The sequence below is a fragment of the Ursus maritimus genome, unplaced genomic scaffold (assembly GCF_017311325.1).
Source record: "Ursus maritimus isolate PB19 unplaced genomic scaffold, ASM1731132v1 scaffold_29, whole genome shotgun sequence".
NCBI lineage: Eukaryota > Metazoa > Chordata > Mammalia > Carnivora > Ursidae > Ursus > Ursus maritimus.
In genome coordinates this window covers 34,056,170-34,080,857 of record NW_024425452.1, presented here as the reverse complement: position 1 = coordinate 34,080,857, position 24,688 = coordinate 34,056,170, and the positions used below count along the sequence as shown (strand labels likewise).

The 24,688-nt window shown below is 38.8% G+C and overlaps 1 protein-coding gene across 1 annotated transcript in view; it reads left to right on the top strand.

Annotated features, from left to right (window-relative positions):
- The first annotated feature begins 455 nt into the window (after positions 1-455).
- SNAP91 (synaptosome associated protein 91) overlaps positions 456-24,688 on the top strand; it is a 131,367-nt gene continuing 107,134 nt past the window's right edge. Inside the window, exon 1 of the mRNA XM_040643706.1 lies at positions 456-585. Within this exon, the coding sequence (XP_040499640.1) occupies positions 456-585 (130 nt within the window). The remainder of the gene's footprint in view (positions 586-24,688) is intronic.

Here is a 24,688-nt window from a genome sequence, read left to right as displayed (position 1 = left end):
TAGGAAGAAACGCTGCGGCGGGCAAACGAGAGGTGGGCACCGGTGGGCGCGGCGCCCAGGGAATAACCCCGACGCACGCCGGGGCTGGTCCGACACGCGGGGACCAGGTTGCAGGCGAAGTGCTGATTGACAGGGGGGGCGCCGGAGGGGTGAGGCGGGCGGCACGGCGAGTGGGACCGGGACGGTGTCACGAGGCTGGGACCTGAGCCCGTGCTAGGGCTCCGTGACGGCCCTGCTCTTGTGGAAGACCCCCTAGATCGCGTCTCCCCAGCGGGGCTTAGCGCGTTGTTGGTTCCTAGAGGTGGTACCAGGGCGGGGACGGAGGAGAAGGGAGCCGCCGTGCGGCTGGAGGAGGCACGGCCGGGGTGCTCGGAGGGTAGGGTCTGCGGGTTTAAAGCAGGACCGTCTCCCCTTCTTTCCCGCAGAAGAGGAGGTGACAGACGCGGCCGGAGAAGATGTCGGGCCAGACGCTCACGGATCGGATCGCTGCCGCTCAGTACAGCGTGACGGGCTCCGCTGTTGCGAGAGCGGTCTGCAAAGCCACCACTCATGAAGTGATGGGCCCCAAGAAAAAGCACCTGGACTGTAAGCATCTTTTTATATAAGTGGGACATGCGCACGGCAGAGGCGCCCTGGATGCCGGCGTGCGGCCTGGGCTTGCTGTCGATAATGCTGCAGCTTTCAGAACTCCCAGCTGGGCTGCCCCTGAGCTCGAAATCTCCAGACGTGGAGGTGTTGCCAAGGGTCAACCCTGAAACCTTGTTTGTGTATGAGCCATTTTTTTCTCCTGTTGACCTCCAAGGTTTTGGTGGAGAAAAAAAATACCGTATGTATTAATACTATAAAATACTGAGGAATTGTACATTCTGGATTAGGCACTTTTCACCTTTTTTTTTTTCTTTCTCCACACACCACCCTTTTGTCCAGGTTTCAGGAAATCAGGGGTTGCACAGTCATACACCACCCCAAAAAAGAAAAGAATAAGAAAGATGAAATCATAAAAGGTCAAACTTGTCACCCTAGTTTTCTAAATACATTTTTGAATAGTTTTTAAATAGTGTCTTCTTTTTCAGTGTGGTTGCTGAGATTTCGTGTGTGAGTGTGGGTGTATGAGTGTATGTTGTATGTAACCACACCAAACTGAAATAAATTCAAGCTATTGAATGAGGAAATTGGACTTCAGAGATAATGGCGATTTCATTTTACACAACCTGGCACACTTCTTTGTCCCTTTCTCAGAAACTGCTGGGCAGAATGACTGTGCTGTGGTCACAAAATGGATGTACTTTCCCAGCATTCCAGATGGTGCACTTTTACAAGAAAACATTTCATTCATAATGCTTTTTCTTAAATTGGTTATTTGATGGAAAAAGGCCTTAATCTAGTTTAGAATCTATGTATTTCTGATATAAATTTTTCATTGGATTAACATAGTAAATATTTTGTTATTGAAGGACAAATAGGGACTTAGAAAAAGACTTTCACTGGCTTTGTAGTGAAGCTCTTTATAGCTAAGGTTACATCAGAGTACGTTCTATAGCTGCTGTTCAGTCTTTTCGACCTGCTTAGGACCCACTCTGATGTGATGTTTGTTGGTAAAGGTCAGCGTTGGCATAAGAGACACAAGTACAGCCATACCCATTTCCCATCTGGCTTCCTTTGCCCATTTTCTGGGTTTCTTTTGCTTCAGGCCTTCCCCAGTGTCTGCCTTGTGCAGCTGAGAAAATGGCACTAGTGTTAGAATTGACTTTAGTCCTATTATCCGTATAAGCACAGCTTGAAGAAGCTTACAGCCGGCCATTGTAAGGGTTATCCAGCCTTCTGAGACTGTTGTGTCGTAAAATTGAATAATTTTGCTTCTAGAAGCTTGTCTGAGGGGAAAACACCATTACTCCTTTCCTGAGGGAATTTTTAACAAAATTTGTTGATATGGTATCATGTGTCATATATGCAGTACAGGGTGGAAGAGGCCACCGGGGCCAGGGCACCTAACAAGTGGAAATTATAAATTCATGACCAGCTCATTTTGCTGCAGCATGCTGAATCATTTAGCCATCTTTCCATCAGTTTCCCCAACTCTGGAAAGATGACTCATGTCTTAAAGGTATGTGTCAGTCTAGCAAATACTCGTAATAAAAAAGCACTAGGTGATGGATTTGCTCATTGCTATAAAAATGGTAGATTAATATATTGATACATTTCTTAGAATGTTCAGATTTAAGCATTTCATTAAAACATTATTCGGATAAAGACTCACTTTTCCATATCTATATATTTAGTCACCTTAATCTTTGAGGTCTGGATGGTCTTTTAAAAATTTTCAAGGTGGGAGGTTTTCCAGTATCTCCAGCATATGTTAGTGAGTGGGGTGATTTTGAAGATGTGGACCATAAGGGGGAGATTCTGTATTTAGAAAGCAGATGAAGCAGAAATTGGTATTGAATTATTAATGTGAATAATCATAATAGCTAAACATTTATTGAGCAGTTACTGTATGCCAGGCACTGGGCTTTACATTATTAATTTATTACTGCTTAACAGGTTCGGGGATGGTAATTAACTTTCGCAGCTTTTAACCACTGCACTTAACTGTTGTATGTGGTTTATTTAGTCATATTTTCTATTGAGAGGGAGGTGAAAAGGAACAGTATTAGCCTGAATGGTTTAATTTCCAAAATACCCATCCTGTTTGTATGGCTTTGTGTGAAATCAAGCAGTACAACCCACGCCCTTATTGCAATTTCTATGATATGCATGAAGAATTTTAAATTTGATCAGTTAAAAAAATGAGCATGAGACAAGCACTGAAAAGTATTGGTTTTTCTCTTTGACATTTTATTTTTTGAATAGGTAATAAATTAACTGCACTTAAAAACAACCTTATGGCAGAATATGGAGAGACAGATATCACATTACTGTCTGATATCACATTACTGGAAAAATGATATGGAAAATTTGAAAATAGAAGTATTGTTGTATTTATATGCATCGTAAGAGGGCATCTTTGCTTGGGATTCCTTGTGAAGTTCTTGTAAATAACAGTCGACTACCTTAGTAATTTATTCACAGGTTTTCAGTAACACACCAGTTATAAAAGTGAATCACACCTATTATTAGAACATGCAGACACATAACTAAGTTCCCTATAGGTGCTAAAGTATTCTTAAGTAATGTTTTAGTTTTGAAAATATTAAATAGTAGTTGGGAGGAAAAGAGCACAATGTACAGTTGGGGATTTGAGACCAAAAAAATTTAATTTCTATTTGTTTAATTGGTGTATAACTTTTGAGTTTGGAGTTTGGGTTGGAAGATAATAAGATTAAAGTTTATGGCTTTGTGATTTTTTTTCCTGGATATTGGGCTAACTGAAGGGGCTCCAAATAGTATTTATTTAAAGTACTGGTTTAAAAGATTTTTTTTCCTCTGTAGGTTGATAGACCAGGAAAGTTACTGTAAATTCTGGTGATTTATAAAATTATACTTAATGATAAATGATTTAAACATTTACAAGAATGATTTGTTAACATCTGGGGGCAGAATTATATACAGCGAGAAGGCAGAGATAAACTCTAGACATACAATCTCAGATTTTTTTCCCCTTTTTTTCAGTAACAGGGAGTTTCTTAGAGGAAAAATATATTCGGAAAAGCTTCACCATAATCAGTTATATATTGAATTTGAAATAAATTAATATTTTTAATATTCTAAATAATGATTATATATCTTAAGGTACTTTTGAATTACGTAAAACTTTTATTCCATACTCTACTATAATAATGTTGCTGCTTGCGCATGAAAATTAATAAACACTTGACCAATGTTAGTTTGACATTAGTTTCTTAGGGGCACCTGTACATCCTTGTTTTCTTTTCCTTGTAACTTTGTGTACCTATTTGGTAACACATAAAACATCCAGGATTCAGCAAGTATTTACCTTGTTGGTTACAACTGTTTTACATTTCAGTTGCTTTTCCTTTTCTGCTTTGTAGTTGATGGCCTAAAGGATAGCCCAAGTCAAGTAATAAAGTAGTAAGATCCAGTAAGGCACATAGTATCTACCCAAGTGTTGTGTCTCAATTAAAGAACAACCAAGGAATAGAGTCGACCCAACATAACACCTGCAGGGGGAAACTTGGAAAGTTTGGCAGCTCTAGTAAAAGGTTATTTCTGTTAGTAGCTTTTACAATTTCTATATATGCCATATTGTTAAAACAAAACAAAACCTCTTTAACATCATCAAAATTCAAACCTAGACATTACTGTTCATATCAAACCAAACCTCATGAAAAGCCAAACTGGTTATGAGTAATGCTATTTTCTTCCCCATTCTAAACCTCTTGAGGGTTTTTAATAATGAGCTTATGCCACATAATGAGCAAATGATTCAAGTACTGAATCTTATGTTTGAGGGATACTGACTGGCATTTTATAAAGGATTCCTGTCCTCCCAAATTAAGAAAAAGTAAGATTTGGGGCACCTGAGTGGCTCAGCCAGTTGGGCATCCGACTCTTGATTTGGCTCAGGTTGTGATCTCAGGGCAGTGGGATTGAGCCCCACATCAGGCTCTGCACTCAGCAGGGAGTCAGCTTGACATTCTGTCTCTTTCTGCCCTTCCCCCTGCTTGCTCACGCTCTCTCCCCCACCAAATAAATAAATAAATATTTGTTTAAAAAAAAAAACAAGATTTTATTTCTTATTAGAATATCTGGTAGAGGTAATGGGAGGTATGGACTGTGTTTTGATTCAAGGCAAATATTGGCAAATTACCACAAAATACCTGCCGCTTTAATTTTATTCATAAAATATCTGTAAATAAGCAAGAAATTTTATGAGTAAACAGAATGAAAATTTAACCCTTAATTTTAATTAATTAATTAATTACAATAAATTTATTTGCTATACCTAAGGTTGACTAGTATAAATGAAATATATTTTGATATATAGAAATGCTATTTGCACACCAATTCAGTTGATACCATATCTATATTTGTGATAACTTAATATAGCTTTCTATGGTACACAGATCCAAAAAGTAGGCAAAGATTATTGAATAAAGTTAATTGGATCAACGTATAAAAGTTTCCTGAACACTAGAGTAACTTTCAACATGAGAAGTGTACTAATTTGCTGTAAATATATTCTACTTTTTTTCCACTTATTCTCATTTCACTATTTGTTATTGACTAAGTATACCCTCTCATTCTTCTATACCAATGCATGCTCTGTTCCTCCTTGATTTCACCAGAAGACCCAGCCCAAGCGTGGAGAGATGGAGATAGTATTTTTTAGGCAGTGAAGAAGAGCTGGGGCAAATACACTTTTGGAAAAGCATTCAAGTCGATGATCATTGATACAGCAAATCTGTAAGGGGTCCAGGCTGTATGGTCTTGTGACATTCCCAGACAACACTCAGCATGCCAGGAGAGGGGCAGAGAGATCCTGTGAGGTTCGGGGGTTGGCAGGAGCAGGCGAAGCAGAAGGGTGGCAAAGAATCTCGGGTAATAGCAGGGAGCATGTGTTAGAAATGACTTAAAATAATTAAGCAGACTTTATATCAGCTAGTGGAAAAGTGAGGATTTTTTTCTGGGTCTTTTTACTTCCACATTTTCAGAGAAATCTTTTTTTTTTCATGGTATAATGTTAATTCTATTTGGGTCATTTTAGATTTTTTTTTTCCCCCTTTGGTGATCAGTGTGGTTAGCAGAGACTTTCTTAGAACCAGTATAAAATTGGTAATTCAAATCCATGTTTTAAATGTTGTAAAAAATGAAGATATGGAAAAAATATAAAATTATGTACAGAGTAGGCAAAGTCACATCTTAATTGCAATATTAGTTTGCAGCATTTTAGATTAAAATCTTGACTTTTGGTGCATTGCCATATGAGTTTTAATGTTTAATAAATAGCTGCTGAAGTCTTATTTGTAATTTAATCTGTGCACTTAGTTGCTATGGATCCATCTCTTAGCTTTTCACAAATAAATATCCTTTAAATATCTTCCCTCCTCCCTTCAGATTGATGCTGGGATAGGGTATTCTTGGAGCTTATCTAGGTTTCAGTACTTGGTAAAGAAGGTCAGAAGTGACATATAACACTCTTCCCTGAGGATCTAGGATGCTTTCCTTACAGAGTTGTATTTTAGGTGACTCAACTCCTGAGCCACTTGCTACTGACTAAGCCTTCAAATATAATCATAGTTCAGTTAAACAATTTGAAAAGCCAATTTCTTGCTATTAAAAATATTTATTCTTCAGTTCCACCTTATTGGCAAATTTTTTTCTCTTCACCGAGAAACACCGTTGGCTTGTGAAGGGGAGTGTTGGCTGTCTGTTTTTTCTGGGGTGTTTATGTAAGGTGCTCTAGGTTTTGTTTCTCATAAAGGGAGACTAGTAGAATGGCGCACCCTGTGTCAGTTGCATGATGAGCTATAAGACAGGATGGAGCCTTCCTAGGAGCACCTGGGTGAACACACAGGCCCGAGAGAGAATTGTGCCTGAAGCCCACAGCCTTCTTACAACTGGGTTCCTGCTCTCTCTCCATTTGTTCCAAGTGTGTGAGGATCCCTCCTGCCCTCCCATGTATACATAAAGTTTATGCTTATGTTTAAGTTACGTATGTTATATATTAAGTATGTAATCTCTATTGTGCGTCTTTAAGAAGGATCTCATGTTTCCTAAAAATTTTGTGTTGTGCCATTCCTGGCTACTCAGAGAGAGAAGCCGCATCTTTGTCTACTTCGTGTGGTTTTGCTTTTGGTCTGATCATTAATTATGCTCCCAGGGTTATCACTTATATTTTATGATAACTCTCTTACTTTCTATATCACTTATTCTGTCGTCTGTATTTTTAAGCTCTCCTTCTGTCTCTCTTATAAGCATTTTTAAGTATCTCCATTTACAACAAACAAAGCCACCTACACACAACTCTCCTTGGACTCTATGGCCTCTTCCAGCAACCAACCTATTGTCCCTTGTTTCTCTATCACACCCAAGCTTCTTGAAACAGAAGTTCAGCATTCCAAAGAAAACAAACACAAGTCTACCATTCGTCAGATATTCTGTGTCTTTGGCTTAATCCATGCATGAAGTGATAGGATTGCTGTCAGGGGCCAGGCATTGCCAATCCAATTGGCCAAGCCACTAATGTTGGTTGGGATACAAAAGCTATCCCTCATCTCTCACATTCAGTGGATGCTCAGTTGTTAAAAACTCTCTGAAATCTCCTCCTTAACTGTCTCTGCTTTGCTTTAGATCAGGAATAGACCTCATTTGTAAAATGAAGGTTAGTAATAGTACCTACCTCGTCTTTGGTGAGGAATAAATGAGATAATGCGTGTAAAATACCTAGCCCAGAGCTTGACGCACCAATGTGCGATGGATATTACTACCACTGTTACTGTTAACTATTACTCGTACAGTTGCTGTTGGTGCTACTGTTGCCCTACTAGGAGCATTACTGCTATCACCACTATAACAACAGTTACGATCGTTGGTGATTTGCCCATAGCTCTTCTCCATGCTTGTTTTTTGCTCCCTGCTTTCAGTTGCTTCAGTCTTTTCATTAATTCCAGCTTTCTCTTTCTATAGTTTGGAAGTTTAAATTCTATATTATTTCTGTTCTTTTAGTGATCACCTTGAAAAATTTAATATCCTACCGGAAGTCTAAAGTAGAACAGTATCTTTTTGTTTCCTCCCAAAAAAGAGAAACTTAGAAACCTTACTCCAATCACCCACTTCTTACTTACATGCTATGTTGTCTAGTATTTTAATTCTGCCATAGTTTTAACCCCCGAAGCTAGACATTGTTATTTGACACAGGCAATGTTTATGTCAGTAAATCCTCCTCCACTTCTTTTCTCTCCATTCCTTCATTATGCCTAAGATTTTCCTGAACTGTATCCTTTTGAAGATCCTTCAGTGAAGCTCTTTAGCAGTCAACTCTTATTTTGTCAAAAAAAAAAATCTTATTTTGCCATATTTTTGAAGGATAATTTATTTATATACACAATTCTGGATTGACAGTTATTTTTCCTTTGAAGATAATTTCAGTCTTTTGGCTTCTGTTCCTTTTACGAAGTCATATATGAGTCTACCTGCCTTTAGGTAATCTCTATTTTTGTGGCAGCTTTTATAATCTTGTTTGTCTTGTCCTTCTGAAGTGTGTGCGTATGTAGATGTAGTTTTATTTATTTATTTTTTATTTTAATTTCAGTGTAGTTAATATAATAGTGTTATATTTGTTTCACGTGTATAGTGTAGTTCAGCGCTTGTAGACGTCACTCAGTGCTCACGATGTAAGTGTACTCTTAATCCTCTTCGTCAGTTTCACACCCCTCCCCGTAACCATCTCTATGGTTCTCTATAGTTAAGAGTCTATTTTTTGGTTCATCTCTTTGTTATTGTTGTTCTTTGTTTTGTTTCTTAAATTCCACGTATGAGTGAAATCATACGATATTTGTCTTTCTCTGACTGGCTTATTTCTTTTAGCATTATACCCTCTAGATCGTCCATGTTGTTGCAAATGGCAAGATTCCGTTATTTTTATGGCTGAGTAATATTCCATTGTGTGTATATATACACCACGTCTTTTTTATCCATTCATCTATCAGTGGACATTTGGGCTATGTCCATAATTTGGTTATTGTAAATAATGCCGCAGTAAACATAGGGGTGCATATAACTTTTTGAATGAGGGTTTTCATATTTTTTGGGTAATTATCCAGTAGTAGAATTACTAGGTGATATGGTGGTTTTATTTTTTATTTTCGGGAATCTCCATATTGTTTTGTGTAGTGACTGCCCCAGTTTGTATTCCCACCAACAGTGCAAGAGGGTTTCTTTTTCTCTACATCCTTACCAACACTTACTCTTTCTTGTGTTTTTGTCTTTAGCTGTTCTGACAGGCATGAGGTGATATCCACTATGGTTTTGATTTGCATTTCCCTGATGATAAGTGATGTTGAGCATCTTTTCATGTGTGTGTTGGCCATCTGTCTGTCTTCTTTGGAGAAATACCTGTTCATGTCTTCTGTCTATTTTTTATTTAGATTATTTGTCTTTTTTTGGTGTTGAGTTATAAAAGTTCTTTATATATTTTGGATGTGAACCCTTTATTGGATATGACATTTGCAAATATCCCCTCCCATTCAGTAAGTTGTCTTTTAGTTTTGTCGATTGTTTCCTTTGCTGTGTAGAAGGATGTCCCAATCATTTATTTTTGCTTTTGTTTCCCTTGTCTCAGGAGACACATCTAGAAAAATATCACTATGACTAATGTCAGAGAAATTACTGCCTGTGCTTTCTTCTAGGATTTTTATGAATTCATGTCTCACATTTAGGTCCTTTAATCCATTTTGAATTTATTTTTGTGTATATGTAAGAAAGTTTCATTATTTTGCATGTAGTGGTCCAGTTTTTCCAACACCATTTGTTGAAGAGACCGTCTTTTTCCCATTGCATATTCTTGCCTCCTTTGTTGGAGATTAATTGGCCATATAGTCATGGGTTTATTTCTGGACTCTCTATTCTGTTCCATTGATCTATGTGTCTACTTTTGTGCCTGTACCATACTGTTTGATTACTACAGTTTTGTAGTATATCTTGATATCTGGGGTTGTGATACCTTTATACTTGTTTTTCAAGATGCTTCAGCTGTTTGGGGTTTTTTTTTTGTGGTTGCATATAAATTTTAGGATTGTTCTAGTTCTCTGGAAACTTCGGTTGATATTTTGATAGGGATTGCATTAAATCTGTAGATTGCTTTGGGTAGTAGAGAAATTTTAACACTATTCTTTAAAACCATGGAATGTCTTTCCAGTTCTTTGTGTCACCTTGAATTTCTTTCGTCAATGTTCTATAGTTTTAGGAGTACAGGTCTCTCACCTCCTTGGTTAAATTTATTCCGAGGCACTTAATTATTTGCGTAATTGTAAATGGAATTATTTTATTAATTTATCTTTCTGCTATTTCATTATTACTCTGTAGAAATACAATGAATTTCTGTACACTGATTTTGTATCCTGTGACTTTACTGAATTCATTTATCAGTTCTAGTAGTTTTTTCGTGGAGTCTTTAGGGTTTCCTATATATAGTATCATGGCATCTGAAAATAGTGAAAGTTTTACTTCTTCCTTGCTAATTTGGATGCCTTTATTTCTTTTTGTTGTCTGATTGTTGCGGCTAGGGCTTTCAGTACTATGCTGAATAAAAGTGGTGAGTGGAAATGATCTTGTTCCTGATCTTAGGGGAAAAACTCTCCGTTCGTCATTGAGTATGATATTAGCTGTGGGTTTCATATATGGCCTTTATTATGTTGAGGTATGTTCTCTCTAAACCTACTTTGTTGAGAGTTTTTATCATGAATGGATTTTGTACTTTGCAAAATGCTTTTTTTTTTTCATGTATGGAAACAATCATACAGTTTTTATCCTTTCTTTTGTTGATGTGATGTATCACATTGATTGATTGATTTGCAAATACTGAACCAACTTTGCATCCCAGGATTAAATCCCACTTGATGGTGGTGAATGATTTTTTAATGTATTGTTGGATTTGGCTTGTTAATATTTTGTGGAGGATTTTTGGATCTGTGTTCATCAGAGATATTGGCCTATAGTTCTCTTCTTTTGCAGTGTTTTTATCTGGTTTTGGTATCAGAGTAATGCTGGCCTCATAGAATGAATTTGGAAGCTTTCCTTCCTCTTAGATGTAGCTTTCTTTTATTTATCCTCTTTGGAACTTGTTGGGTTTCCTGAATCTGAGAATTCATTCCTCTTATCAGGTCTGGGAAATTTTCAGCATTTCTTATTATTGATTGTGTCCTACACCCATTTTCTTTTTTGTTTTCTTCAAATATGATTATATATACACTAAACTTTCACATCATATCCTTGTATCTCTAAGTATACCTTTTGTAGTTTCAAATGCTTTCTTTACTGTTTGGCATGCTTTGTTTTTCAGATACTTCCTGTTTATTAATTCTCTCTTTAGCTATGTTTTATCTGCTTTTACTCATCCTTAGTTTTTAATTTTATTCACTTATATTTTTCATTTTTGAAGTTTTTCGAATTTGCTCTTTTTTTTGGATGACAGAAGAACTCAAAAATGTAAGGAATATTAGTTTCTCTTTTTTCTCCATTTGAAACACAATTCATTTCATATTCTGTATCTCATAGATCCATTACATGAAGCTCTGTGTTTGCTGTTGTTTTTGCCTGACCCTCAATCATGAAAGGTTTCCTCGTGTGTTTGTAATTTTGGACTTCATCTGTAGGAATCCTAAGAACTTAAGATAACCTAGAGAGGATTCGTATATGCTTCTGGCGGATCCCACAAGTGCTGCCCTCCTGGGAGCACCTTCAGTTGATTTCTGCTATTGGAGTTTCCCATCTGGTGCAAGTCTAGGTCCATAATTTCAAAGTCTAAAAGGAAGACCAAAATTCTTTTTTGTAAATCATTTGGTAGCAAAATTTGTACTCCCTACCATGAAAGTTTATGTGTTGAACTACAGAAATATTGTTGTATTGTGGTATGCTGTCCAGATTAGACTGGGGTGTTACTTAATATCTAGTGTATGTCCCATATTATTTTTGTAAAATCTGAACAGTCATAAATTCTGGAACACATATGGCTCTGAAGGTTTTGAATAGAAGAGTGTGAATATGTAGTCTAAATATGAATCAGAAACTTGGGCAAGAGGAAAGCTATGATTACAAAAGCCCTAGAGATTTCTTCTTTTCCCCTTCATTTCCCCAGAAGCTAGACTAAGTGGGCAAGCTTTTCTGTTGTCTTCCTTTGCTGGAAGGTGTTCTTTTTTTGTTTTTGTTTTTTTCTACTGATTTTACGAAGGGAGTAACCTTTTGAGGGTCCCAGCTTTCTGTGAAGGTCTTTATTCCAACTTGCCACCTTGCTTAGTCTCAAAGTTTTCTTCTTGTTTTCTCTTCCCCATTGGGCTGTTAAAATCTAAGCCTTCTGGCCACTCAAACACCTGGCCTCAAGGAGCCTTCTTGTCTGTATCACTTTACCATGTGTTTTTCTGCATCTTCTTTGTTTTGGCTTTGAGGATTACCTTTTATTTTCTTGTGAGTTCACCCAAATGAGTGGAAGAATGCTAGTAATATTTATCTAAATTATCAGGTGTGGGTTTTTTCTGTATGCTAGAGTTGGAAGCAGCCTGTTTCCAATCCACTCTTCTTTTCTCTCCCGCCACTCCGCATACACACCACAGTTCATTCCTGAGAAACTTTGAAATTCATTAGGTTCACTATCCTCTGTGTTGCTTCTGGGCCTTTATGCTGTGTCTGTGTTCTAATATATTTTTAAAATCTCATTTCTAGTACCTAGCTTTAGTCATTCCTCGCCAGGACTTCAGTGGTCCCCTATGCATGTATTCCTGTCATATCACTCACAGAGCTGCAGTGGGATCCCGTTTAGTGAAATTTTTTTCCTCTAGTCTGCAGTTTCATTGAGGCTCTCTTATCCCTAACATGGAACAGAATGGAAGCAGGTTTTGGTAAACATTTGCTGAATGATTTTATTACAGATTTCATATTTCCCAAATTTCACACCTTTTTTTTGTTCTTATAAACTTTTTCTTTAAAGATTTTACTCTGGGGCCCCTGGGTGGCTTAGTTGGTTAAGCGGCTGCCTTTGGCTCAGGTCGTGATCTCAGGGTCCGGGATCCGAGCCCCACATCAGGCTCTCTGCTCAGTGGAGAGCCTGCTTCTCCCTCTCCCTCCGCCTGCCACTCCCCCTGCTTCTGCTCTGTCTCTGTCAAATAAATAAATAAAATTTTTAAAAAATGAAGATTTTACTTTTACTTGCTAACCTTGCAGAAGAGCAAGGAGTGAGACTTGATCATTTTCTCTCAAGGTTTTGAAAGCATAGAAGTGTGATATTGAAGGAAAACAAGCAAGTAAAAGAAATATTACATTGCTTAATGTACCTAGCTGCACGTTTCCTGATAATCTTTCCACACTTGTATCCTCATGACATGATAAAAATTTCATATAGGGAGGCACCTGGGTGGCTCAGTTGGTTAAGTGTCCAACTCTTGATCTCAGGTCTTGATCTCAGGGTTGGGGCTTTAAGCCCTGTGTTGGGGCTCCATGCTGGGCGTGGAGCCTACTTAAAAAATTGCATTTGGGGAAACTTATATCCCTGATATGAAAAGTTTTTTTGGTTGTGGATTTAAAGCAGATGTGTATTTCTCTTGGTGCATATCATCAATGATTAGATAATAGATGATGGTTAATATTAGAGAAAATTCTTCACTAGCGTTTATTGTGTGTATATGTGTGTACCCTTTGCTTTAGTTTTGAGTTGGATACACTTAGGTAGCACTGTTTTTCAGTATCCACTTTATAGTTTGCAAGTATACATACATTATGAGTGGTAGGGATAGTTATGGAAGAAAAACATTATTTCAAAGTATTTATATACTCTTAATTTTCATTAAAATGATATTCAGTATATTTATGTTGATGCTATTCACTAACATGATAATATTACCATTAGAAATATGAAGGTTTGGGGGCGTCTGGATGGCACAGCAGTTAAGCGTCTGCCTTCGGCTCAGGGCGTGATCCCGGCATTCTGGGATCGAGCCCCACATCAGGCTCCTCCGCTATGAGCCTGCTTCTTCATCTCCCACTCCCCCTGCTTGTGTTCCCTCTCTCGCTGGCTGGCTGTCTCTGTCAAATAAATAAATAAAATCTTAAAAAAAAAAAAAAAGAAATATGAAGGTTTTAGAAAAGCTCTGAGGAGAGGGGGACAAGCTTAAGCTAAAACTTTGGTTGTTTCGCTTTTGCAAAGAGAGCAATAAATGTTAGCATATTTAATTTGGCTTTTAATGACCTGTTCATAGAAATTAGAAATTACTTTCAGTATTAAGGCTTTCTGTAACTTATTTAGCCCAGTGCCATTATTTTTTCTTTTAACAAATATTTGGGTATTTACTAAATGTCAGGAATTGTTCCAGGAGGAAAGGATACCATGGTGAACAAGATACAGCTCTTGGCACCTTAGTAGGGGAGACAGAAAATGAAAGAAATCATTACAAGTGGCTCAAGAAGAATTAAGTGTTCACAGGGGAAGTGAAGACTCCAGTGGAGGGACCTTACAGAAGTGATGGTTAAGCCCAGACCTGAAGAACGAGTGGACTACCTAGGTGAGGGCAGGCAGGAGCTGCTGAACACTGTTCTAAGAAGAGGTTCAGAAGGAACAAGACACATTTTAGGAATTTAAAGAAGTGAAAGGTTACTGGAAGACTGAATTTAAGAGGGCCAAGAATGTTAACCAAGACCTGAATTGTGAACTGGGACCAGAGGGCCTGCTAGGCTGGAGAGAATCTTCATTTTCACAGATGAGGAATCTAAGTCCCAAAGAGGCAAAATCATACATTCTGTATGGGATAATACTGAATAATTCTTTTTTTTTTTTTAAGATTTTATTTATTTATGTGACAGAGAGACAGCCAGCGAGAGAGGGAACACAGCAGGGGAGTGGGAGAGGAAGAAGCAGGCTCCCAGCAGAGGAGCCTGATGTGGGTCTCGATCCCGGAACGCCAGGATCACGCCCTGAGCCGAAGGCAGACGCTTAATGACTGCGCTACCCAGGCGCCCCAATACTGAATAATTCTTATCTGTCTTCTTTGAGCAGGTGCCCTGATGGGCCATTGCCTTGTTCACCTAGTTCTGATTGCTGTAGTGGTGTCAGGAAATACCTGTGTGAGTCATGTGAGAAATGTAAACATATTTAAATGTATACATGCACACATACACACACACACACACACACACACACACACACACACGTATTTTAATAGTCTGAATTCGAACTCACCATAAATGCAAACCAAACCCAGGGCACTTCTGACACAGTGGACAGTCAGGAAGCAGTCCCTGATGGCATTCCAGGACGCGTCCTGGCAGCCTGACCTCTTTTTGTCTTTTCCACCTTGTCTGTTGCTTGGTTCTTGGGTCATGGAGCTAACACCGGAGAACGCTGCCTGTGCCATTGGTGACAGTGAAGACTAAAAAGATTACGGACTCATGTAACTTAGTTGAAAGTCTTCTAAAAAGTGTGTATTGTAAGCAAATAATGAATCATGGAACACTACATCAAAAACTAATGATGTACTGTATGGTGGCTAATATAACATCATAAAAAAAATAAAAGTAACAGTTTCTGTAGAAGCATAAAATTTGCAGGTACAAAACACCTTCCCTTCCAGTGACTGACTGTATGCATTGAGCAAATTCAGAAATATTCTTAGTATAAGGATAGAAATAAAAAAAATTTATTAACTGACAAAAATGTGTACTAAACGAACTTTAGAGGCCATTTAGTTTGGTCTTATTACTTGGTGATGTAGTTTATAACATTCCTTAACTATCACCACTGAAATAATAGAATTTTATAATCAGGCTTAACTGTTAATGCAAAACAAAAAACGAAAGTAACCCCCCCAAATCACGGTGTATCTTCAGTGTATCTAAGTACGCCTATGCCATACTTCGTTGGGTTTGTTAGCCTGTTAATGCCCAAGAAAAAAGCTGATGTTATTAAAGTTGAGGTTAAGGAAATATCCAGGTGAAAAATTTTCTTTCTCCTGTTCTCTCCAAAGTTAGTCATTTCCGCATTATCATCCTCTGTAATTCTTTTCCTTTAGTATTAAAAAATCAGAAAATATTTTACTATTTTTTCTTAAAAGCGGAAATAGAATTTTAGAGAACTTCCTAAAATCCCACTGTCAACTTGATTACCTCCAGACTGTGTACATTTTACAGATCCCCCATCATCTGACCTAACAGACCATGGCTTAACAAAGTTTTGTTATTTTTGTCTCCCTACCTTCACAGGGTTGCAGTGTGTTCATGTTTTTCTGGGCTCTTCGTTAAGCATTTAACATTTAACATTCTGGGTTTTTTCTGCCTTGAATGAGTGTGAGTGCACCCTTGGACAGGTCCATGGAAAGCTGATGTGAGGCTGTGCTAAGGACCAGGCTGAACCCACTGTTTACCACCTGCATCTCCTCAGTGCTCTGTGGTTCTGTACTTTTTTTTCCCCACCAGGGAGCTCATCATAGTTCCAAAGGAATCACTTAACTTTTAGTTATACTTTATTGCATTTTATGGAGAACTGTGTGCTGCAGTCACATTACTCTCTCAAGGGTCTGTTCTCTGTATCTCGGTGGAATATAGTGACTTTGGCCCTTCTGCGGACTGTGCTAGTCATTTCATGCAGTGATGCTGTGAACTCAAAAAGAAGTGCTTCCTCAGTTGAGTTCAGCTGTACTTTTTCAGATGGACAAAGGAGAGTATAAATTGGGCACTCAATTGGTAGGAGTCTAAATTGGTGCACATTTTTGGGAGGGAAAATTGGCAGTATTACTCAAAACTCTTAAAAATCCCAGCAATTTGATGGCTATAAATTTATCTCTGATAAATAATTGGCAAAATACAGAAAAGTATGCGTTCAGAGGTGTTTGTTGCAGCAATGTATGTAGGAATACAAAATTGAATACACCTAAATACCTGTTTGAAAAATGGTGGTGTCTCCAAACAATATGATACTGGGCAACCTTGAGAAATGACGTTGTTAAAGTTTATCTGACATGTTAAGCCAATTTATCAGGTATGATCTGATTTTCTTTCTTTTTTTTTTTTTTAATTACTGATGTGTATGTTCATGATACATATTTTGGTAGAGTATCCGCCAGAATGTTATCTGTGGATTGAAGGATTTTTCACTTCCTCCTTTATACCCATATTAATCATGACTGTTTTGATTATGGGTTACAGGACTATAGATCAAACTAGTTTGGGCAAAGACAGGATCACTTTGGCCCTTGTAACCAAGCTGAGGGAAAGGCAGGGTGAACTAGGCCTTTCTGGTGCTTGCTTAGGATTCTCCCCCCACCTCCTGTTTCTCTTGCCTCCATTTCACACAATAGTGGCCGAGCGCATGCTTCATTCTCACAAGCTGACTTTCTCAGGGAGTCTGGAAACATGGCGGATAACGCTCCCAGTCCCACATCACCACAGCCTGGCCAAGAGAAAGGAGTTTTCTCTTCCTAGACCTAGAGTTTTACAAATTCATGGGGAAGAATTCTGATTTGCTTTGCTCGGGTCATGGTTTATCTTTGTGAGTATGTGGCATGATACTGTGGTTGTTGATCTTAAACAGAACTACCTTGTTGGGAATCCCAAGAGCTAGTGGCTTGATACAAGTTTTATTTCTTGCCCGCATCTCAGTCTGCTGTGGATGGCTCCTTCCATCTAGGGATTCTATCACCTAGGGTTTCTGAGCCCTTCACTGGATTCTATGCATTTATCTGCCAGAGGAAGGAGGACAAAAAAGGGTGGGGGCGAAGGGGCAGTATTGCAGGGGAAGATTTACATCCAGGCCTGGACATCATTTAGCCTGTATTCCATTGACAAGAGCACAATGGAATGTGTTTGTTGTGTGGCGTCACAAGGAGAAGGTGGGAAATGAAGACTAGCTGTGAATCCAGGAGAAGGAAATGGCCTATGAGCACATAGCATTGACTCTGCCATGCCCGTGGAAAAGAAATTGGATTATGGCTTGTCACCTATATCTTAAAACACTTGTATGCTGCTTAGATGTCTAGGGATTTCACTGTTATAGTCATGTGATCGTTAATATCTAGTAATAAGCTAGCTGCTGTTAATTTTTCTTTTGGTGAGACCAGATGATTCTGGAAATGGATGACTAATAGCCAGCCAGTAGACTCACCACATACTTCTCCATCCTTGGCAGACATTGCAGATCGATCCTGGCACAATTTTCTTTAAAGCCTAGTACATCTTAATGCATCCGTAGGCAATGCTTTGGATTTCTGCTGTTGATCCTAGTTGGCACTTAGGATGAAACACGTTTGCCATCCCCTCTCTAGGCAGTTTATCCATGCTAGGTACTAAAGCAAAGCATTTGCTGGATTTACCTAGAACTTCAGATTGGCATTCAACTTGGATGTTTCCAAGCCCAGAATTCATCTGACAATGACTTTGTCTTTAAAATCTAGTAATTCAGTGATTTGTGTGGATAGACCATGGGGAGAAGTTCTTCCTTGCTCTGTTTAATAGCCAAAGGGTGTTGCTCCTGGTTTTATATTTCGCATTAACAGAGAATGTTATAGCTAATATGAGACAGGGAAAGGATGTTTGAATTTTTGCATTTAAGATCTAGCTTTCTTTAGGCATTAAGTCCGATGTTAATCAGTTGTCTTAAAATATGTATGTATTGCCTTATAATATGTATACAAGGCATATTTGAATTTTCGTACCGAGAAATTTTGAGGTGTTACTTAGGTACCTACAGTGGATATGGTTTCTTTTTTAATGTAAGATGCTTCTTTTTTCACTTTATGGTATGTAGTACATTAATTGTCTTTTCTGTGAGATTTTAATGAAGAAAAACAAAGGGGCTCTCTGGGGTGAAGGAGAGGCTCACGCATGAGCATTCTATGTTGTCGATTGATGCCGTCCTCACAAACCTCTGGGAGGTGAATACTCTTATCCTTACTTTACAGAGAAGGAAAATAAGGCCTGAAGAGGTTAGGGAACTCACCCAAGGTCCCACAGATAATGAGGGGGAAAGTGAGGATTTTATCAGAGGTTGTAAAGGACTTATGGGGTTTTTTTTCCTTTGTGTTGTGTTTTTTCCTTGTTGTCTATGTCTCTGTGCCACAAGCAGCAACACTCCCAAACAGAACCAGTTAAAGCACCATGCGATTGTTTTTAGGGAGAAAAAAAGAGGGTGGATTATAAAAGCAGTTCATTAGCAAATTAACTAGATGGGCAAAACCCCTGCCTAAGGTCCCCCTCTGGCTAACGGGGAAAAAAGATCGACAGCTGGGTTCAAATGACCGTTCTTGAGCCCGGTCTCACTCCTCATCAGTTATGTCTTTGAGGACTTGCTACTGAAGCCTTTACTTTATCATATGTGTTAATTAAGGACTTTGGGAGGTGGTGGAAGGTACAGCAGAAGGAGCACTGATTTGTGATCAAAAGACCTAGTGTAATACCAGGCTCTGTTACTTTCTGGCTATGATCCGGCTATTGTCCAGATTAACTTTGTTTCTTTGGGCCTCAATCTCTTCTTTTCTAAGGCATCCTGGGGTTATGGTAACACTTAAATGAATAGATTTGTTAAAAACAGGAATAACAACAAACTTTGACCTTGAATTACTCTACAAATTATGGTTATTAGAGGCAAAAACCTTTTGGGTCCTAACAATTATGTTCCTAAGTACCTTTCAGGTCCCGTATGCAGCAGTAAATATGCAAAAGGAGCCCAGCCTCAGCTGCTCTGTGCTGATCTTGCATTACTTGAGAGATAATAGTTTATTCCTAGAAGATATGAAAAAGAAATGAGGCAGTTAAACCCTCACTATCTGGTTTCATGATCTTGTTTTGTTCTGTTGACAAATGTTAGTACTAATTATAAAAGTATTAGTGTAACTTATGGTTGATAAAAATAATCTCCTAAAAATTTTGAGACTCGGCAGTATAGTTTGAAAACATTTTCAGACCCTTATACTCAGCACATCCAAGACTGGACTCTTCATCTTGCCCCCAAGCCTGGCTAATCTCATGTCAGTCATCTGAATCTCAGTTGACAGCAGCTTCATCCATCCAGTCATTTGTCATTAAAGTCATTCTTGACTCTTCTTTCTGTTCTACCTTATATTCATTTAGTCAGGAAAACCTGTTGGCTCTGCCCGTCTGCAAAACATACATAGATCCAACCACTTATCACCACCTCTACTGCCACCATCCAATCCCAGCCACCATTTTTTCTTACCAGGATTACTGCCATAGCTGCCTGATTCTGCTTCCGTCCTTCCCCCACCCCCAACAGTGTAGTCTCATCACAACACCTAGGATGATCCTTCTAAATGTAATTCTAGTCATGGCACTGCTTTGCTCAAAACCTCCATTTCACTCACCCCCAAAACGAAAAGCCATTGTAGTGGCCTTCAGGGCCCTGTAGGATCTGGCCTCTGCCCTCTCCACCTCACACTCAGCTCCAAATACATTGGTGGCCTCTTACTCTTTCTGAGCAAGTCAAGGAGGCCCCCATATTGGCAGCATCTCTTTCCTCTGCCTCAAATGACCTTTCCCCAAGTATCTTCATAGATAAGCATGATGGTCTCTGCCTGAGACGAACTGAAAAAATAGTAGGAGAAAAAGAAATATATGTAGAAAAAAATATTATTAACCATATTATTAATTATATTTAAGTTCTTGGTGTATTTATGTTTTTGGTGATACAGGTATGATTGGAGTTTCTCACCACAGTTACATTGTAACAGCTGAATTTCAAGTGAATTTCATAACAAACATATGACCCATTTAGGATACTGTTATTTCCTGAAGGGCATGGACTAATTTGCTACTTTTTTCCTTAAAATGATGTCTTTGCTTGTCACAGTTTAGGTAAAAACAGCTAAATCCATGCAATAAGCATGTTCACTTGAAGAGACTGATATTTTACCACACATCACCCAGAACACTTCACTCTGCTCGTATTACAAGGGCTCATCACACCCCAGTGTGAACTCAGCCAGCTGAGGAGTTAACAGCGAGCTTAAATGAAGCACAGAATACCTGGCTAACTACAATCAAATCAATCATGTTAAATCTATTCTTCAGTATCAAAACTTGATAAACTTGACCTTTATCAATGACTTAAGTGTTTATATAAGAACTATTATCCAAGGAAGCCAAAACCTAGTGAACATACATTATTGTGTTACATTATCAATGGATTTTATACCCATCAACAGAAGAAAAGGCATTTTTGTTAATCAGCCGAATGTGCAGTTGTGAACATGCTGGTGACAGTGCCTCAAGTTGCTTCTAATCTCTGTGGAAATGGGCTTTCACCTCATTCTCACTCAGTTGTACCATGTGCAACAGCACTGAAGAAGACTTTGATGAAGCTCTACTAATTGAAATTAGCGTTGGTCAATTTAGTGTCAGCTGTTGAATCATCCCATTAATCCAAATGGTTGTAGTCATTGTCCTAAACAATGTTTACGCTCTAATATATTACACCCGAAATGCAACCAGGCTACCTAAAGACAATATAAAAGTAAAGTATAAAAGTGATTTTTATCCCCACTTAATGGCCGGGACCCAAATTGGGCTCTAAATTTAGGTAATTTGTTTGCTGAATTAGTCACTAAAGACCTACTAGCCACAGTTTAAGCACAGAGCTTTGTCAGTTCTTTGAACAAAAGAGATTCTTTAATATTTAAATTCCGATGAACTTATTACACTCTACCCCCTGTTGTTAAATACTTCTGTGGCCAGTAACTTTTTAAAAACTAAATGATGAATTTTATTATGAGTTACATAAATACGTCCACCTTATTCCAAAGAATACTTGATGTAATGAAAATAGCGGTTAACTAAGTAGTCAGCTTATACCTGAGAGATTTCGTCTGACTTTGAAGAACTTTCATAGGCCTAATACAGGAAGAACCTAAGTAAGAGACATAAGAAAAACAGTCAGTGCTGACTATAGGATATGAAGGAAGGCTAGAATGAGGCAGTTGAAATCCAGGCGGAGTGCATTCCAGGTTCACAACAGGTATTTAATAAATAGGTCTACTCTATACCAGGTATTATTCTAAATGCCTAAGAGTATGTCTGTGAACCAAGCAGATGAAAATGCTTTCCTGGTAGAGTTTATATTTGAGGTGGGAGATAAGATAGTCAATAAGCAATACACATAATAAGTAAATTGAGTAGGATGTTAAAGACAAAAAATTCTGTAGAAAAAAAGAGATGAAAGCACAGATGTAGGGGCACCTGGGTGGCTCAATCGTTAAGCGTCTGCCTTCGGCTCAGGGCGTGATCCCGGAGTCCTGGGATCGAGCCCCGCATCAGGCTCCTCCGCTGGGAGCCTGCTTCTTCCTCTCCCACTCCCCCTGCTTGTGTTCCCTCTCTCGCTGGCTGTCTCTCTCTCTGTCAAATAAATAAATAAAATCTTTAAAAAAAGCAAAAAAAGCACAGACATAGGGAGGAGTGGCTGGACGGCTCAGTTGGTTTAGCGTCTGACCCTTGATTTCGGCTCAGGTCAGGGTCTCAGAGTGGTGAGACAGAGTCTGGCGGACTCCATGCTCAGTGGGGAGCCCGCTTGAAGATTCTCTCCCTCAGCCTCTCACCCCACTCGCACGCTCGCTGTCTCTCTCTCTCTAAAATAAATAAATCTTCAAAAAAATTGAAAAGAAATCACAGATGTAGGAACTCATTAAATGGAGCCTTGAGTGTAAGATAAAAATGACTGGATTTTATGTGTAGGTGATAGACCATTGAAGTTGTTCAGAGCAAGAGAACGATCAGCTCAATGAGATGTTTTGAGAACATTGGTCTTGTCGAATGCAGAGAGGATTGGAAGGATTGTAATCCATTTGGTGAGACTATCTGAGAAGACCAGAGCAGGTCTAAGGGCTGGTAGGTGGTGTGTACAGGGAAATGGGAAAGAATGGATAGAGTAAAAGACATGAAGAAGTTTATAATACTTAGTGTGGTGATAAGGAAAAAGAAAGAGTCCAAGAGGACAGGTTCCATATCTAGGTTTGCCCTACAGAATGGTTAAATAAGAAATTAAGCAGTGTGTGATAGTCTTTAACCTGCCAGAAGAGGGATGATACCTCTTTGTGTTGGACTTCACTTTAATTCTTTTTAATAACATTGAGATGAATGTTTTTGGACAAGGAAAATCAAAGTGTTTATGATTTCCTTGATTCTCTCTCTTCGCTGTGCCAAGCAACACATTAGGCATTGCTCCTACTGCTTATAGCCTCTGCCAGAAATAAGATGTCTTCCAGTGTGGAATGAGCTGGTGCAATTCTCTGTATTTGGGGATGGCACAGAGGGGTTTCCTCTCCGCCAACAGTCATGCTCTGAGGGCATGACCAGGCAACTGTGTCATGTGGGGTGTGTTCTGATCCTTATTATAGCTTTCTTGAAAGCATAAATTTTGGGCTTGTGGCATCCAATCATAATTCTTGCCTTGTTTACACAGCGAGGGACAACTTTTGCTCCTTTTTGTAACAGGAACTTAGAGCAGCAAACGGGTATGATATTTAAAAGGAATTATAGCAAGGTCTATGCAGGTATTACACGTCTTCCTCCTTTTTTTTTTTTTTTGCCACATGTTAGTTATCTTCTGGAAAAGAGGCACAGATCTTGGTGTAACTCATTTTAAGAATAATTGTCATGGGTTTCTCCCTCCATCTGTTCCTTTGAGAAAGAGGAGTCATTACATGGTGACTCAAGGGTTTCTTGCAACTGTTTCTAACATCAATGTGATATTGGTTTCTGATTTTTTTTTTAAATAATGGATAGAGCTCCAATAATTTGAGTTTCTAACACAGGTTTTGGGGATAAGGAGAAAAGAAGCATTTATTATGGTTCTCTCAAAAAAGTTTTGCTTTATATCCACTGTATTTCAGGAATTTTGCTGGCGATGTCTTTCAGAGCTCACATTCTCGTAAAGCACACAGATATGTGAGTAAACCTGGATGATGTTGTAAGATGAGCTCTAAACGTGTGTAAAGAAGACCATGGAAAGGACTGTTTGGCAAAGTCCAAGGAAGCTCCCAACGAAAGTATTGTGTGAACATCCAGCGTGAACGGGAGCCCTAGAGTAGACAGGAAAAAGAAAAGCATGGCAGGCCTTAGCAATAGCATCTGCAAATACAGACAGGTGTAAAAGAGCACAGGGGCCTCCCATTTTTGAAGGCAGGCTGTGTGTGAAGAAGTAGCAGGATATGATGGAGGCTGGGCAACAGGAACCCGTGTCAGCCTTTCTCAACCAGGGTTCCTCATCTGAACTACAGAGCATAGAACGTGATTTAAGTAACTATTTCTTCAGTTCTCCCAGTGATGATACATAGCTAATACCATTCCAGATGCATGAAAGATAAGTCGATTTGTCATGTTACAATGGCTGCTTTAGGGTATTGAGGAACCCGGTTGAGAAGGACTTGACTATATGAAGCTATTTGTTCCACTAGTAGAATGACAGGCGCACGTTTGCATTTAGGATTATCCTTTTGAGAGCCCATTAAAAATAAAGAAAAAATGAGTAGGGAAACAAGTTAGAAGATAAGTGGGATAGTGTTCCAAGGAGAAGATAATAAGATGATTAGGGCAGAGCAGAGAAAGTTTCAGAGACATGTACAAGGCAGGATCTGTATGACTAGGTAATTGATTGAATATGGAGGACAAGACAGAAGAAGAGAAAATGCTAAACTAGAAAGCTGAGGTGCCTTTGCAAAAGGTGGTACTGTTTTCTGGGCTAGGCAAAGCAGGTTTGAAGAGAAGGTAATGATTTCCATTTTTGTGTTGCTGGTCTGTTTTAGATTGCCCAGGCCTAGTGGAAGTAGAGGCATGGGAAAGATTGCTTTAAAAGAGAGTCTTGACTGAGAAAGGAGGAGAGCTGAGGAAGTGGTCTTGGGGACACCCATCATTTAACCGATTGGAGGAAGAAGAAGAGCCTCGATGGAGACAGAGAAGAAAAGGCAGAGATAAGGAAAGGGACAGAAAAGGGTGGTTCTCCCATATCCCAGAAATACGACTTTAAAAATGAGGTCAGTATTGTCCACTGGCACATGAAATGCATTAGGATGAGAACTAGAGTATCCAT